The sequence below is a fragment of the Gymnodraco acuticeps genome, unplaced genomic scaffold, assembly GCF_902827175.1.
Source record: "Gymnodraco acuticeps unplaced genomic scaffold, fGymAcu1.1, whole genome shotgun sequence".
NCBI lineage: Eukaryota > Metazoa > Chordata > Actinopteri > Perciformes > Bathydraconidae > Gymnodraco > Gymnodraco acuticeps.
In genome coordinates this window covers 553,819-571,996 of record NW_022990924.1, presented here as the reverse complement: position 1 = coordinate 571,996, position 18,178 = coordinate 553,819, and the positions used below count along the sequence as shown (strand labels likewise).

General features: G+C 41.6%; 1 protein-coding gene across 1 annotated transcript; it reads left to right on the top strand.

Annotated features, from left to right (window-relative positions):
• Positions 1-110: 110 nt before the first annotated feature.
• On the top strand, positions 111-16,914 carry sec63 (SEC63 homolog, protein translocation regulator). Its single transcript, XM_034234065.1, has 20 exons — positions 111-418; positions 1,351-1,450; positions 2,789-2,903; positions 3,135-3,247; positions 3,364-3,425; positions 3,948-4,006; positions 4,129-4,179; positions 4,282-4,390; positions 4,547-4,641; positions 4,755-4,887; positions 5,526-5,618; positions 5,781-5,926; positions 6,015-6,162; positions 6,342-6,424; positions 6,573-6,644; positions 6,780-6,932; positions 7,023-7,268; positions 8,071-8,271; positions 9,517-9,621; positions 14,459-16,914. Exons 1-20 carry the CDS (start codon positions 295-297, stop codon positions 14,594-14,596), a joined length of 2,346 nt encoding a protein of 781 aa, XP_034089956.1. The 5' UTR covers positions 111-294; the 3' UTR covers positions 14,597-16,914.
• Positions 16,915-18,178: the final 1,264 nt, after the last annotated feature.

The following is an 18,178-nucleotide window of genomic DNA, read 5'->3' as shown; positions in this document are numbered from 1 at the left end:
TCAACACTGTCTTACTGCTTCAATCGAGTTAAAAAAGCCCCATCACACTCAGCTCCTCTGTTCTTCCTCCGTCGCCACCGCTGGGGGTCAGTAGCGATCAGGAGCAGCGCTGGATACCCACGAAGAAGAAGGAAGGCCACATTGCGCAGGCGTACACCACGTACACCGATGATCAGAGCTGTCTCGGCTGAATGCTAGCTGGCTAGCTAACGGTCTGTCAACTCGCACACATTGGGCTAGAAGGGGGAGAATCGCAGCGGTGGAGAAGAAGGGCGACCCAAGCGCCGCTACGAAATGGCCGGGCAACAGTTCCAGTACGATGACAGCGGCAACACGTTTTTCTATTTCCTCACCTCCTTCGTCGGACTTATTGTGATCCCAGCCACATATTACCTCTGGCCCCGGGATCAGAATGCTGGTAAGGCCCGATGTCTGCCTCAGTGCTAACTCAATAACCACAGCTAGTGTAAAGTGTCCTGGTAGATTCAGCTCGTCTTGTTTGTGTTAATGCTCACCAGTGTGCAGCCTGTTAATCTGGTTAGCTTCCTACTAAATGCAGCGGCTATACGAGCTAACCACTTAACTTGTGAATGTAGGCTAGCAGACGTCTCTAAAATGATGTCCACGTCTCTTTTACTGCTCGTAGTTACGTACAGGTCAGTTAGCACAGATACCGCACCAGCTTCAAGTATTACAAAGCCATTGGTTATCTATCTGCCTTAACGTCACATTTATAGTCTGTTTAACCATACTCCGATAGTAAATTAAGCTAAACTGGCTGGTTAAGCAACACCTTCAACACCAAAGCCTTGTGTTGAAGGTGCCTTGCCTTTGTGGCTTTATTCACCTTATCCTGATACATCCTTATAGCAGTACAGCTGTTATCTATTTGTCAACAATACACCATATCTAACAAGGTTTGGGTAAACAAATGCTATCAAATTTTACTCCGCTGGATTAATGTGGATTATTGAATGACAATTTAGATTGGAGTTTAATAGGTTGTAAACAGTTATTTTATTGTTATGTGGAATTAAATATTGTATTGCAAGTTAGGAATCCCCTGTCAACACCATTGCATTAACAATATCGGAAAATACACCCACATTTAAACTGAATTCAAGCTGAAAAAAGGAAACCAATGCACCAATGAAACCAACCCCCTCCTCTAAAATCATATCCACAATGATTTTAAATCCCAATGAAAATATCACCCAACCCTCTTTAAATCATTACCATAAAGCAGGTGTATTTCCTCCCTAACTAATGTGGCATTATCAGTAATCATTGTGACTGTTTTGATGGTATTAATGTGTCCGTAACCTCTCTCTCTGTCCATCGTTTTTCCAGAACAACTGCGTCTGAAGAGCCTGAGGAAGGTGCATGGAAGGTGTCTGTGGTACCGGCTGCGGCTGATGAAGTCGCAGCAGAGCATCGTCCCAACACTAAAGTGAGTCCAAACATCTTGGTTTGTAGTTTTCACGGTGTAAATAGATAAGCTGTGGGTGATTTAAATCCAGAGAGGCCTCTTCTCACTTCAATTAAGCCCACAATCAGATTTTACTTTAAATATTTCACTTGTTTAGCCTAATCAGCTTCAGTATCATACAAATTCCTCACTGTTGAAATATGATTGGCCTAAACATGCTCAGCAGTGTAATAACAGGCTTGTTTCCTTGATTGGTCCGCTCCCTTTCTCTTTGTACATTTCGCATCCCTCCTGTTGTCTGGGTGTGACTTTCTGTTTGCCTTGAGTAACATCAGCCATCCTTCCTTTACTAAGACTGTTCCAGACAGCTCTCTGGATCACTTAGTGTGTGTTTCCAGCTGGACACTGTCATGTGACAATGAGGCAAAAGCCACACTGTCCAAAGAATACATCTTTTGTGTGGAAATACTTGTATTTGGTCATTTTGGGCACTTTTTTGTTCACGTGTAAACCTCTTGGTGCTGTCGGTGTAAACATCGAGTTGCACTGTTTAGCATTTCTCTTAACATGACGCTGTTTTTCTCAGTGTTGTTTATTCCTTCAGCGTGTGTGGGTTAATGGAGGATTGGGTGTTCAAGTGCGGTTCAGCGTCTCACTCCTCGCCTCCTCCGTCACTGTGTTTCTGTCTGAGCGTCTCGTCTTTGTTCCGTCTCCTCGGTCTCCTTTGTTTTCATGCATCCACTTTCCACTCCGGTTCTGTCAATACACCTCCTATATTCTGTTATTACTCTCAAAATTCATGACTTGTTGTTTTAGCATGACTGCATTTCTGACTTAATCTGGTGGAAGCATCTTTTTTCATCAGCCATTTATTCTCAAAATGCCACTATCCATTTCCTCGTTGCAACTGTATCAAAACAATGGTGTTTATTATAGGAATCCATCGTATATTTATTTCTGGTTGAGCCAGCCAGACAACTCAGGCTGGTGAGCGGTTGTCATGGCAACAGATGCTGCAGAGCAGGCCATGGGGTTTTGCTATTGTCATGGAAACAAGTTCAACCTCCATGCATAAATACCAAACAACAACAATGTGAGAAGCTGCCCTGCCCTTCTGCCTCCATGCATAGACCAAGCTTTCTGTTTTTCATATTCCCAAATGTCTGTCGCTCTAACAGCTGGAAGCTAGTTTGCATTGCAAATTGCATCTGCACAATATCTCTACTCCAAACCGTTCTAAAAATTAGACGACGCAGTGTGAAGTGGCTTTAAAAAAAGGGACCGGCCTGATGTTGTCTCCTGGGAGCGGTTACGCTTGTGTGTGACATCTTTTCCTTGCTTGTGTGTTTCCATTTTCAGGAAAGCAGCTTTGTTATTTGGCTGGGCTGTGTTCCTGCTGCTAGCATACAAAGTGTCCAAGCTGGACAGAGAGTACCAGGAGTATAACCCATATGAAGTCCTCAACTTGGACCCGGTAAATACGCACAAAACACAACGTCTCTTGTTTTCTGTGGGTCCTCTGAAGTCCGTTAAGACTCTTTTTATCTTGTGGGACAAAGATAACTTTTCTAAGATGAAACACAAGACAAAAATAACCATCTTTCAGGACTTCTGAGAATCCACAGTGTAGTTTTCCTTTGACTTGTATCTGTTTTTACACTTCATGTGCGGTAAGGAGCTGCTGTAATTATATTTCTGTCTCCAGGGTGCATCGCTATCAGAAATCAAGAAGCAATACCGTGTGCTATCACTCAAGTTCCATCCTGACAAAGGCGGTGATGAGTCCACATTCATGAGGATTGCCAAAGCCTATGCTGCGTAAGTGTCTCGATGTTGTAAGCCAGACAGCAGCTACATAATCAATAAGCAGATGAATGAATAATGAAAGCCCAGAAGTGTAAGGTGATTGATTCCTTTTACTCTTCATTCCACAGTCTGACAAACGAACAGTCACGACAGAACTGGGAAACATACGGTAACCCGGATGGGCCGGGAGGTGAGTGAAACTACCGGTTTTTTATTTTCACACATCTGCATTTTAAAGTGTTGCCACACCTTTGTGATCAATGCTGGTGAGTCTGACTCGCTTAGTCATGAATGTGACAAACAATGGAAGATTCATCGATACATGAAAGCCCGTTAATTCCAGGGAGAAATACCATGAAGATATGTCTCAGTCTTATACACTGACTTCTACTGTGGGCGTTTCGGCACCCCCTTGAAAACGAGATGGTGCATCTCAAGGGGTTTATCCCAATGAATAAAAATGTCTATATATAATGCATTTTCACTCACTGGCCTCCAAAAGTATTGTGTTCATGTTGTTCAATGGCATCTAAAATGGATTATAAGGTTTCGAATGTAGTAGTTGAAATTGAATAGTAATTTTTCATAACGTAAATATAGGAAATAATCATTTTGTGCTATTCCGACTTTGTCCATGATGCTGAATTTGCCACACGGCACAGCTCTTGATTTTTACCATTTTGATCGATGTTTCTTATGTCTCCCTTTCTAGCCACCAGTTTTGGTATTGCCCTGCCCGCCTGGATTGTTGACCAGAAGAACTCAATGCTGGTATATATGAATGTCAAATGGAGTAACAATTTGCAAACCTACCTTTTTTATTTGCTTTAAATGTGTTGTACTATACTAGCAACAATAAAAACGAGTGTGTTACATCCTGCTTTCTTCTCTAGGTGCTGCTGGTATATGGACTAGCCTTTATGGTCATCCTTCCTGTTGTTGTGGTAAGTCCTCATCAGCATTAGATTGTAAAAAAAACAGTTGCCTTCTCTTCTTCCTGTACCCTGACTTTCTAACCTTCTTACCTTTTCCCTTCCACATCTCAGGGCACATGGTGGTACCGCTCCATCAGGTACAGCGGAGACCAGATCCTCATCAACACCACGCAGCTCTTCATGCATTTCATGTACAAGACACCCAACATGAACATGAAGCGTGAGTTCCCCGTCTTCTTATAACAAGACTTTGGACAGCGTTTGAAGCGTTAGGTCCAATGATTAAGTCAAACAAGCTTTACTTCCACCTAACAAAACAGACATTCTGAAGTTCTTTTGATATGCGTTTTAAACTTTTTTCGTTTTTCACTCTCAGGGTTAGCCATGGTGTTGACCGCAGCGTTTGAGTTTGACCCCCGCAGTAACAAAGACGCCACCATACGACCAACAGACAACATCGAAGTTCCACAGGTACAAAAAAAACCGTACTTGAGTCTGCCTGTGTGAGAAGGACTATTTTGAATCTGTGTGTAAAGAATTCAAAAGAAAACACTTGTAAACAACCTCTCCTGTGTGTCTTTTAGTTGATCCGTGAGTTGGGAAACATCAACGTGAAGAAGAAGGAGCCTCCATTCTGCTATCCTTACAGTTTGAAGGCCAGGGTCTTAGTGCTGGCTCACCTGGCACGCATGGACGTCTCAGAGGAGCTGGATGAAGGTAGGACACCAGAAAAACTGCCACTTGTAGAAAATGGCTAAATGTCATTATTTACATGTGATGTTGTAAAAGCTACTCTTAGCCTGCTGATAAATTCAATAAAGTGTATTCAAAGATTTGTAAAAACAGGCGTGCCACACTGTTGTATTTCACATGGTTATATAAGAACACAATGAGTTAGCATATATAGCTCACATCTCCAAAAGAAGTGGTCAGTAACTTGTTCTTTAGAGCTTAGAAAATGGGAAGTTAAACAGCGAGACAGCATGTCACGGGATTGCAACATAAATACACAACCATACCCTGTTTGTATGCTGCCACTCTTACACAGAGATAAGGTCAGATACTCAACTAGGACAAGCTGTTTAGAGTAGTTCTCTGTTTGTGAACAGTACTTGGCAAGCTGTGATGTTTTTGAGACATCTGAGTTGGATCTGCACGAGTTAATAAACTGCGTAACACGTGAACACGCATCCAAGACTCTATTGCGTGGTATCCAGACAGTGGAGAGGTTTTAATGACATTTTGAAGGACGATATTCAACCATTATCTGCATATTTATTTCCAAATAATAAGATAAAAATATAAGGAAGGCCGGGAACATGTTATTTAGAACATTGTGTGTGTTCCGATTCCAGATCAGAGGTTCGTGGTGAGGAAGAGTCCCGCTCTTCTCCAGGAGATGATCAACGTGGGCTGTCAGCTTACCATGATGGCCAACAGCAGAGGAGGTACACACACACACACACACACACACACACACACACACACACACACACACACACACACACACACACACACACACCAAGTTCAATTTACCGGGAGCAAGACCTCTCACTTTGAATCAGCCTCTCACAGGTCTCCACCAACATCATTGTGCCCGTTGCTTCCAGGTTTCCATGCTCCTCGACTGGTTACCATAGAGAACTGTATGAAGCTGACCCAGATGATAGTGCAGGGTCTGCAGGAGTCAAAGTCACCGCTGCTGCAGCTGCCCCACTTTGAGGAGGAGCACCTCCGCTACTGCGTCTCTAAGAAGGTAACTGCCCGCCCGGTGTCTGTACATGCACACAACAAGTCAAAACATGCAGAAAGGTGTTATTGATCATTTCCCCTCTCCTCTGCAGTATAAAGTCCGGAGCCTCCAGGACCTGGTGAGCTTAAAGGACTCCGACAGACGCAACATGCTGCGCTTCCTCGGGGAGGAGAAGTACGATGAGGTCTTTGCTGTGTTGGGCAGCTTCCCTCACATCACCATGAACACCAAACTGCAGGGTCAGTCCTGATATACACACATCTTAACACGCATTGTTTGTCCACCAGCTGACCTGTGACACGTCTGCACCACAAAATGCAGTAGCTCCATCTTAGTCTTTGTCCCTTTTTAGATGTATCTACCTTACTTACCTTATTGTCAGGTCGTCTAGTTAAATGTTGAATTTGTTTCTTTGCAGTCCTTGATGACGAAGACAGCAATAACATCACAGCAGGCTCCATCGTCACAGTCACTGTCACCTTAACCAGAAAACGGATGTCGGTAAGGATTGATTTTCCAAAATAAGGCGGGAATCAAATGGATTCCTAATTATGCCGCTTTGGAAATTCACTTCCACTGACGACCAGTAGAGTGTGCTGTTGTCTGTATGCGTTGTTAAAAAAGCTAAATGTGTGTTCTGTTTTTGTAGGAGGTGTTTGAAAAGGAGCAGGACTCATCAACACCCTGTCTAACAGAGGAGGCTGCCACTACAGAGGAAGCAGTAAGACACACGCACACACACACACTTATACAATATCAGAACTCTATGCTGGTCAGATTTAGCCATGATTAAAAGCTCTAGTTCAAGAAATAATGTGCGGTTTACCTAACTTTAATTTGTCTTTGTGTCGTACAGGGAGACGTGAGTAAAACCAAAACAAAAGTGTGGCAGAACAAGAGTAAAGGGGCTAAGAAGACAGCCAAGTCCAAGAAGAAAAAATTAACCAAGAAGAAGGCCACTCCAGCGCCTGCTAAAACCAAGCAGGCCAACGGCACCGTTGCAGGAAATGTATGTATCCAATCACAGCTGCTGGTTGATCATCACTCACATCCCTTACATCATACATTATTATTTGTGTTTTTGCCAATGTTGTCACAGGAGGTGGTCACAGCCACAGCAGCAGCAGCAGCAGCAGCAACAACAACAACAACAGTAACAGCAGCAACAGTAACAGCGACAACAACGACGACGGCGGTGGTTAAGGAGGAAGAGGACGAGGTCTCGGACAAGGGCAGCGAATCAGAAGAGGGCGAAGCCAACAAGGACTCTCCCAGCGAGAGGGACGAAGACAGCGACAAGCAGAGCGACACGGAGGTGGACGAGATGGCTGGAGACGATGAAGAGGTCAGAACACTTTAAATGAGGACTAATGGCAGTGTCAGGCTTGAGCAATATCTCATTTTATTATGAGTTTCAGTCTAATGTGTTTCAGTCTAAGGCTGCACGATTTGTAAAAAATTACATTGCACAGATATTAGGGCTGCTCAATTCATCGTATTTTAATCGCAATTACGATTATGGCTTGCAACGATTACGAAAACAACGTAATCGAAATAAAACGATTAGTCTTTTATTATTATTATTACTTTTTTTTTTTTTAATAATTTTTTTAATGTATTGGTTTTTCAGTTGAATCATACTTACAGTTCAGGGTAATCAACTGTTAAAAACATACTGTTCACTTTTTTTTTTCTCCAATAAATTGATGTTTTCAAAGTAAATGGATAATCGTTTTTAATAATCGTGATATCAATTATTGACCCAAATAATCGAGATTATGATTTTTGCCATAATCGAGCAGCCCTACCTGATATTGCAAGTGCAGAATGATTCGGCACATTAGACGGAATGACCATTTTATGAAACCTTATTCCCACATTTTATTTAGGAGGATCTGTTCCAAACAGTTTTAAAGACCAGGAATTCTCAGCAGCTCTACAATACCTTATTCAGAATGTTACTTTGCCATAACTAAATGACTAAATCCATCAAATGTTGATTCATTTTGAAGCCTTTTTAACAAATTCCACACCTGGAAGCATGAAAAATCCTCACTCTGTGTTCCATATTGTCCTGATTTAACATCATCAATGAATGCAGAGGCTTGTACCTGTACCCAGCCTAACCCTCCACTCTCCCCCCTCAGGAGTGGGAGGCGTTGCAGCAGAGCATCCAGCGGCGGGAGCGGGCTCTGCTGGAGACCAAGTCAAAGGTGACGCACCCCGTCTACAGCATCTACTTCGCCGAGGAGAAGCACGAGTGGTGGTGGCTGTACATCGCAGACCGCCGGGACCAGACCCTCGTCTCCATGCCCTACCACGTCTGCACGCTAAAAGACACAGAGGAGGTGAGCGTGTGTTTTCTTATGGAACAATGGCCAAATAAATGTATGAGTTTAGATACAACCCAGGAGGCAATCATATGCTTCTACTTTATTGTAAAGAATATTTTTGATTTATGTTTTAGTTTAAAAATGGCATTCATTTAGTGGTGTCCATTACAACCCAAGGTGACATTTTCAAATGACTTGTGTTTTCCCAACAAATTGACCCAAAATATATGAAATAATAAATGTAACATTTAAGAAACGAGCAACAGATTAGCATTTTTTTTTATTAACCAATAATTGATTATCTATAATGACAGTTTCTTCCATTATTATATTTACTATTCTAAAGTGAAGTGTATGTTTGCATCATATTTAAATACCCTCAAGGCTGTGTTGCAGCTTATGTTATAAGTCTGGAGTACAAAGGTCTTAAGAAGTGGAAGTGTGTGTTTGTTCACGTTTCTGTGCACCGTAGCCCCTCACAAATCCTGTTGCCAGGCAACCCGTTCTGTCATTATATCCATCGAGGGTTAGTTGCTTATATATGTGTGTGTGTGGTTATTTTGCACCTCTGAACCTGGTGTTATCCAGGAGTGACAGCGAGGTTTAATGAGGCCCACGTAAAGTCTGAAGGAATGTAACGGCCAGAGGTGACCCGCCCATGCTTAACACTTCACCATCAATTACTCCGTCACTTTAAGAGCTCCGCCTGTTGTTTGTGTTGTGAGCCCGCTAAAACGCTGCGTGATTTGACGGACATGTTTTTAAAAAAGGGGGCGGGAGATTTTCCTTCATCAAAAGAGTAAATTGCCGCTGTGTTCACGTCTCATTCTCGGCTGAATAATAATGAGCCTCACCGTGCTGATAATTATACGTTTACCATAAGTAATTAGTTGAATGCTAATATTTACCGGGGGACCCTTTCAGCATGTTGTGTCAATATAGCCCAGGATCACACATCAAGGGTCTTTAAAATCTTTACAGCATATGACATCCTCCATCGTTAAAATGATTCATTTGTGGTAACCTACCTTTTATCAGATTGTCTTTTTTAATTAAAAAAGACCAACCTTTTAAAATCCTGAAACAGTCACTTTATTTTATTACGTGGCTGGTGATTATTTTATTTTTGATATATACAGGAACATTGTAGAATTGCCACATGCTGCTCTGTAGAACAATGCTAAATACATCATATGCAGTTATATGACTGATCCTGTGATTGGATTTGACCTATGTGTGTGTGTGTGTGTTGTTCTTCAGGTAGAGCTGAAGTTTCCAGCACCCTCCAAAACGGGCAACTACCAATACTCTGTGATACTTCGCTCTGATTCCTACCTGGGACTGGACCAGATCAAACCACTCAAGGTGACAGAACAGCTTTGTGTGTGTGTGTGTGTGTGTGTGTATGCGTTTATGTGTGTGTGATTGTTTGGAGGATCCCTGCCACTGCCCAAATCTGTTTGCCTGCTAAATCTGCTGAAACAATACCAATGGAGTGAATTACTGCCAAGCTGGTGGAAACAAGGCGGCTAACAGCCAAACAGAGCATGAATTGTGCTTTCGTTTATTTATCTATTCTAACTAGGGATGCACGATATTGGTTTTTTGAAACCGATACCGATAACTTCCTGCTTCTCAAGACCGATACCGATAACCGATAATAATATAATATATATATTATATTATATATATATATATATATATATATATATATATATATATATATATATATATATATATATATATATATATATATATATATATATATATATATTAGGGCCGGGACTCGATTAAAAAAATTAATCTAATTAATTAGAGGCTTTGTAATTAATTAATCGAAATTAATCGCATTTTTAATCACATATAAATATTTGACCTGAGAACAGTGAGAAGCAATTTTTTTTCACATGGATTTTAGTATACCATTAGGCGCATTCACACCGCAGTACTTTTCCCACAAAGGTTCATGAGAATTTAGTTCATGAGAACTCTTTGAACCTGGGGGTGGATTAGGCAAATGAAGCCGCTGACGTCACTTCTTCTTCTTCTGCTTTGGGTTTACTGGCAGGCCGCAAACAGCTTCACGGCGTATACTGCCGCCCAAAGTCCCCGGCCGGAAGTCCCCGGAGTTGGGGACTGGCTTCAGTAGAAGCTGCTGGGAGTCCCAGCAGCTTCTACTGAAGCCTTCCGAGTAAATCGCCAGAACGCCGACACCTCCTCATCTCCACCGCTCCCATGTTTTATTTTGTGTTGCCATAAGTTAGTCTCTCTGCGCTGAGCTAATGCTAATGCTAATAATGCTAATGCGAGGATAATAAAATGCCGGCTTCACAAAACTTTTTGGGAGTTTTACGGGGCGGGGTTTGCAATCCGCCCAGCCAATCAGAAATATAGCTCTTTTCTCACAAGAGAGCCGTACGAAAGTCCCTGCTCTCTAGCAGCTCTCTGCTCTCTAGCAGGGACTTTCGTGGGGGTAAAAAGGTTCTCATGAACTAATTTTAGTACCGGCTCTTTTTGGTGTGAACGCGATAAAAGAGGCTAACGTCCACGCTAGCTTCCACGCTAGCTGCTATATGTTTTGCATTGAGGTGATACTTGAGGCTTGATGTGCTGCGGTGATATGCGAATTCCTTTTTGCATAATTTGCACACAACCGTGCTCTTATCGACGCTTCCATCCGTCCGTTTTTTAAAACAACATTTCCCACTGTTGTTCACTGTGGTTTGTTGTTGTCTGAAGTCATGAACGTTAGTTGGTGCTCCAGTATAATCGGTACGCCTGAAACTCATCCAGTGAGAAACGTTCCGCGGTGCAAAAATAAGTGCGATTAAAATGCGTTAATTTTTGTGTAATTAATTAACGCGTTAAAGTCCCGGCCCTAATATATATATATATATATATATATATATATATATATATATATATATATTAAATGTAGCCTACCTGTAGTTTTTGCACACCTGGTGGTAAAAAAAAGACTAGTAGTGAGCAAATGACATGAGCATTACTACTATGAACAAAACTAACCCTGGGGTCGTCTCTGGCAAACTTCTTTCCTTTTTCAAAAGCCTCGTCGATAGGTAAAAGCCCCGGTGCCTTTTCAGCTGGCTTTGGATTCGCCGCTAGTTTAGCAGCGCAGGCGTCTTCGTACGCTTTTAACACACCAGTAGCGATGGCGATGTTTCAGGTGACTAATCAGGTTGTTAGTATTATAGCTCGTTGCCTTTTTCCCTCCTCGTGGAACTTCTGCATTGCATTTGTTAATACAAATAGCAAGCGAACTATCTAACTCTGAAACTTTGAAATAGTCCCATACTACCGGCGACATGTTTGTTTACTGTCCTGGCTTCACGGCCGCACACCATTTACGTCACAGCCAGGCATGAGTTAGGGAGCGCTGGATTTGTGAAAAACTCCCCTCTTCCTAAACCACTAATACCACAGTACTGGCAAAACGGGAGGAGCCGAGGGAAAAACAAGCACACCTCATCCCAATCCACCCACACCGCAGTATTTTTTCTTTTTTTGGGGGGGGGGGGGGAATTCCGTCAGTCGATCACATGGTCGTTCCGTGCTGACGGAGAGCACCGGAATGCCGCTCCAGCTCTTCAAATATTGCAGTACCCATAAGGAGCCGTACACACCGCAGTGTTTGCGTGGCTGTGTCTTTAGTTGTAAGCACAGTGGCAATCTGTTGTTATTAGCATCTGGTTAGCTAGCTATGCTAACGAATTTAAAGAGCTTTTCTACAACCAGGTGGAAGAAAGCTTTCTCCTGAGAGGCTCAAATAACCTCAGCTCAGTGAGGTTAAGGCACACCTTGATATGATCATTATAGTTATTAATGAGACATTAGAGACTAAATGAAAAACAGGTATAAAATACTATATGACAGTAACAAAAAAGCTGTTAAAATAACAAGAATAGAGTTTAAAAGGGGAGTGATTTGTAAAATATCCAAAAAGAAAAATCTGCTTGCAGTTCTGTTTCAAATGGGTGTTGAAAGATGTATCCATAGATCTCATGTTGCTCTCAAAGTGCACCAGATTGATGCTTTTAACTTCAATATTTAAAAAAAAAAAAAAAAAATTCCGGGGGAGCATGCCCCCGGACCCCTTAGAGAAGGTTAGGTCCCCCCCACTTAAATCATGTTCACATGGATAGGATACTAAATACATTTGCACACATCTTGTGTCCATATCTTTCTGTTTTGGTGGTCATGCCACAACCGTGCACATACATGCATGCGCGAGTCATGGTGAGATATCTGGATTAAGAGGTTGCTTTTTCTTTGCACAGCATGACAGAAAGGCCAAATGAATGGGCTGTGATTTTAGTTTTTTTTAAGCAGAGGTTGAGTTCAATCATTTGTACGGCCCTCGGAGGATGTTGTAAAAATTGAAAGGAAAAAGGTTCCCCACCCCTGCTGTAAATAATAATAAAAAACCCTTGATTTTTAACTTAACATCTCTGTCTCCTATTGATCTGAGTATATTATAAAGAATAGCCAGTTAATTGAAGCATTATAGCACAGGCCGTTGTCAGATGATAAATTACGCTGTTTTTTTTCTGCTTCGAATAGTTCTCTCTTTTTTCACCATACCTGTGTTTGCATCACTGAGTTAAATAAAAAAATATTTCAAACTATTGGTACAATCACCTGTGCAGGTTTAAAGGTCCCATGTCATGCTTTTCCGGTTATTACCCGTCCCCTTGTGTGTTATGAAGGTTTTTATGCATGTAAACGGTGTGCAGAGTCAAAACCCTCAACGTACACCCTGTAGGGAATAAAACTAACACAGAAAATACCTCCCCAAAACGCCCCGTTGAAGATACGTCATTGTCCATTGTTTACTTCCTGGGTATCGTGACGTAAGAATGGCCAGTAGCCGAGCCCAGAGCTATGACGCGATACGGTCATGCGTTACCCGGAACCAAATGGACCAATCCGTGGAGCCGTTACGTTAAGCCCCCGCTGATTGGTCCAAATTGACCAATCCACGGACTTCCTCACACACACAACACTCAGTGCAGGCAGCTCTGCTGATTTCTCCTCCCTGGCTGCAGGCTGATAACAGACAGTTGGGATCACGGCGAAATTCTCTCTGCTGACCCATTCTCTCTGCAGACCCATTCTCTCTGCAGACCCATTCTCTCTGCAGACCCATTCTCTCTGCAGACCCATTCTCACAGCGTTTATCAACCTTTTTCTTACTCAATATCAAGCCACACTTATTGTTTTTACTTCGGCTGTGACTTTGTGTGGGCTCAGGGTGAGTTTGGCTGTGTTTCGATGTGTATCGCTAAACAAGGAAACCACACCTCCACGGAGCTCAGCGCGATTCACAACGTCCCGACCAATCAGAGCACACTGTGCTCACAGGGAGGGTGGGGGCTGGAGCTATTGGAGCTACAACGAGCCGTTAAAGGCAGAGAGTGACATTCAGTGAATACACGTAGTTTACAGAGATGCTGTTTGAGAAACCAATGTGAGTTTGGAAAATTGCACAATATAAATCTATTCTAGTAGACCTCAACAATGGAATTATGATCAGTGGAAATCGTCCTCTGCAACGCAATGAATTTCAGGTAGAAACACTTTTTAGACCATCTTGGTTGTGAAAACCACAACGTAAAGTAGTGCCAGACTTCAGATCTTAAAGGTCCCAGGACGATGGGACCTTTAAGATCTGAAGTCTGGCACTACTTTACGTTGTGGTTTTATTCCTTACTAAACGACGGCTTTCACAACCAAGATGGTCTAAAAAGTGTTTCTACCTGAAATTCATTGCGTTGCAGACCATGAATGCTCATAATCTGTTATTTCTTGACACCAGACACCATCAATATATACATAAGAGGTATTAGTGCTGAACAATTTGCTGTCCGATACCAACATTGGATTTCCCCACTTGAGTCCATGTGGTGCTAATAATGATTTGAAATAAAGGAGTTCCCCGTTTTTCATATTACAGCTTGGTAAGTTTGTAAAAAGACAGTGTTAAGACGAACTACCAGGCATCAATGTAGTTTATTGTCACTCAAGGTGTTATAGCACCCTAAGATGTGGAAAAAGAATACGGCTCTATCATGGTTGATAGGAGATTAGGTGTGCCTCTGCAAAATGACCAAACGTAGGAGATATAATCTGTGTTTTGAGGTGAAATGTCGGTATTCTTACGGGTATTCTTGTATTCCCCCAGCTGGAGGTCCACGAGGCCAAGGCCATGCTGGACAACCACCCGCAGTGGGACATCCCCGACACAGAGGAGGAGGACGAGGAGCAGGAGGACAGCGACGGCATCGAGGAGAGTGAAGACGACGACGAGGACAACGACTGAATGTGGATACACGCACACACAGCCCCCCCAAACCCCACCACCACCCGACCCCCTCCCCATGGACTGACCACCCCAACCCACTCCCGACGCCACAGCAGCACTCAAGAGCAGAGAAGCAGAAGCTGTGCCCGCCACAAACACACACTGAACACACACACTGGGGACAGTTTATACACACAGAGCCCTTCTTCTTCTTCCCCTCCATTTTATCTTTACATAGACTGTGACCCCGCCCCTCCATTTTCCCCCTTTTTCTACTGAGACTTGTTCGTTCAGTTTCCGTTGCTAACGGAAGAGAATTCTGTGAATACTTGCCCAGGCCCTGATGTGTGTGCATGTGAGAGTGGATGATGTGTGTTTGTAACCTTGTATGTGTTTGTACAGGTATGGAAGATTGACACACTGTGGACTGGAGGACCTATTATCTGGGCTCTTTTCTCCAAGGGGGGAGAGGGGGATGTATAACAGCTAATTCAGTTTTGCAAAATTAACAAAAACACATGACCTCCGAATGGAAATCATGGCATTGCTCTTTTTCCTAATTTAAAAAAAATCACTCGGCACCAATGGTTTCCACACCAATGATACTTTCTACTGTACACTTAAAAACTGCAGTGTGAGCTTTAGATTGCTTCGGAACACATCCGAGGCAAACATTGGGACGTTTCTGCTCCTTTCAGCGCATGGGGGCACAGTAATGTCTCGTCAGGTTTAGTTTTTTTCATTTACTTTTCTTTGTCACACCAGCCAGTCACTTACTTGTACTCACTGTATGTTTAAGGAGATGAGCATAATTGGACACTGATCTCCAGTCGGTTCCGTTAATGATGCCTGTTCTGCCCCTGTAATCCAGGTCAAACTGTTGGTTGAAAATAGGTGGATCTTGAAATGAATTGACCTCAAGTATACTGGGGGAAAATGGCAAAACTTGCAGTGTTAACATTTCTTTGAATTATTGAGTACTCTTCTCGTCCATATACTACATACAAATGTGAGTTTTCAGTCTTTCTAAGGGGCTCAGATACTGATATATATATATATATATATATATATAGATATAAATACTTGTGGCTTTTCGGAGAAGTTCCTTTCTCTTCATCCTTTTTTTTTTTTTCCTCTTTACAATTGTAGCACATTCCAGTGTATACTCATTGTCCAAAAAGGCCTTATGAATACAACTGAAATACCACAACATAGTAGTCCTTGGGTGCTATGCACCATTGGTTCTTGGAAGAGCAGAAAAAAAAGTTTGTTTTGTAACAGTGTTTTTCTTTAGTTTCCGTATAGAGATAGCCTCTTCATAGAAACCTATAGCTCCTCAGTCTTGGAATACATATCACTGAGTAAAGTTGTGTCTGCTGAAAGAGGATTAGCAATCGTACGTGACCCGCTTTGTGTTAAAGGGATTGGAGTATGGGGTCCCTGACAGCACTCATGATCTGAAAAGTGTCTCGAGCTAAAACCTGTTGAAAGTAATTTTTTGTGTAAGACAGATGATCTTCTGTTCAGCACCTTTTCCTTTTAGTCATTAAAGCTCAACAATGTCTGTTTTTTAATTACCGCCATTTTTTCAAATGATAAGTGTTTTTCCCCCACAACATTGTAAAGGCATTTTGTTTTTGATTTTCCGTCTGGGGGAGTACAGAGCAGTTCTGGCTAACCAAGATACCCTTTTTTCATTTAAAAGTTCACTTAAGCTTTAGTGACAACAAATATAAAACATTGTCTCGTTTCGTTTCAATCTAACTTTGGTTTTTACATCTGTTAGACTCATGAGTGCAAAAAAGAAAAATCAGAGCTTCCTTGTGTGGCTCTGTGGGCTCACTGTATGTCGACGACTTGACAGTGTTTAAAAGAAATGTATAATCTTTCACCATAAATATCCACATTTTCTTCTATTGTATAGTGTGTCATGTTCGTGTGGGAGAGTTACAGATATGACTATTTGTGGGCACGCTCTCCCAACACCACATACACAATCTCACGTGCGCACTATCCCCTCCCATAATTGCATTGAAAACAGGTTTATGCTAACGGGCAAAATTGTACTCTTGAGTATTTATCGCGCTGCAATAGAATGTAGCATCAGTGATTTACGCTGTGTGGGGAAAAAAAATCTGCGATGAGGTTAAATACGACACCATCTCTCCCATGACGGAAGATGTTCAGGCGACTGGCCGGCAGGCCTCCTCAGTTTGGACAAATTACCCAATGACTATCTATCTGCCACTTTTGTTTACAAAGGAACTGTCATTGTAAATGGAAAAGTATATTATTTGTATTTAAAATCATTTCAAATAAAAAACTTTTAAATGAGATTGTGTCAATATTTTCCCTATCTACTCTTGGAAGCTTGTTTTGGAAATGTATTTCAGTGGGTACTGCTACCCAATGTCGTGGCCCTGTCATGTAGAGGTACCCTGACAAACTAGTCTTAGCATATCATTATTTTTCAACAGGGAATTCCTTGTCTGAAAGTTTGATTTCACCATCATAATTAGGCTAATCTTCCTCTTACCTAATGCCGTTCCAAAGGAAGCTTAATCTATGCAAAGTGCTATGCTAATGTATTAAAACAGGTCAGTTAGGATATCTGTAACATCCAGCTATACCATAACAAGGGGTTCAATTGCTTGTACGCTCATATATTGCAGTTTCAAAGTCGTTTTGCATGCGTGGGTGGCGCGCTTGAGTGAATCAGATTGAATGAGAAAAATGGCAGAAGGCACTGGTCCAGGGGGCAGAAGCAAGGGTAAGAGGTTTCTATGTATGATATACATTTAAACATGGTTTTGTTGCTGTACATTATTTTACAAACTGCCGGCTGCATAACATAACTTTAAAACACACATTTTTCTGTAGATATAATTATTAGTGTATCAGTCTGTTCATCCCTTTAATGTAGCAGCTTGTAAAGATGGAACTCATCTTAATAACTCATATAAATGGTTTCTTTACTTACTTTTGATTATATTATATTATTCTGAATTCGGACGTTTTATATAATATGGTGCAGTGATAAGTACAATATAGTAAGATAAGAAGGCTCAAATACTAGAAAATCTCAAATAGTAGTGCAAAGTTAACGTTTACTTAAACACTTCAGTACTTAGTTAATTAGTTAATAGCCTACTTAACATAACAGAAATTCAATTTAAACATTTCATATCAGTTTTTTAAACTTTAGTCATAAATCTGAAAGCAGAAGTAACTCAATACTATAACTATTTACTAAAAACGACTTCTATATTTTGTTTACATCACAATAGATGTAATCTTGAAAAGTATAGAACAGTTTTGTATCATCATTGAATCATTTTAATGATTAAGAATGTGGCCTATACAAAAAAAAGAAGCATCACAATAAACTGTATAAGACCCCACACACAACAAATCCCTGACCATAACTACCTAAATATCTAAATTGTGTGACAATATATATGACAATAGAACATCATGTTTTCTGGGTTTAACTCATATCTGTCAAGGAGGGTTTGGGATATCAAAGAGGGCTGAACCTCTCCAGTTGGAGTGCTCCTGTTTTATTTACCGAGCAGTCTCTCCTTCTGTCTGAGCCGGTGC

Bases quoted from the DNA above. Each gene is read 5' to 3' on its own strand.
- sec63 (XM_034234065.1), top strand. From the start codon at position 295: ATGGCCGGGCAACAGTTCCAGTACGATGACAGCGGCAACACGTTTTTC. The intron at 3,426-3,947 runs GTGAGTGAAACT...CTCCCTTTCTAG, and splicing joins TAACCCGGATGGGCCGGGAG to CCACCAGTTTTGGTATTGCC. The intron at 4,180-4,281 runs GTAAGTCCTCAT...TCCACATCTCAG, and splicing joins TCATCCTTCCTGTTGTTGTG to GGCACATGGTGGTACCGCTC.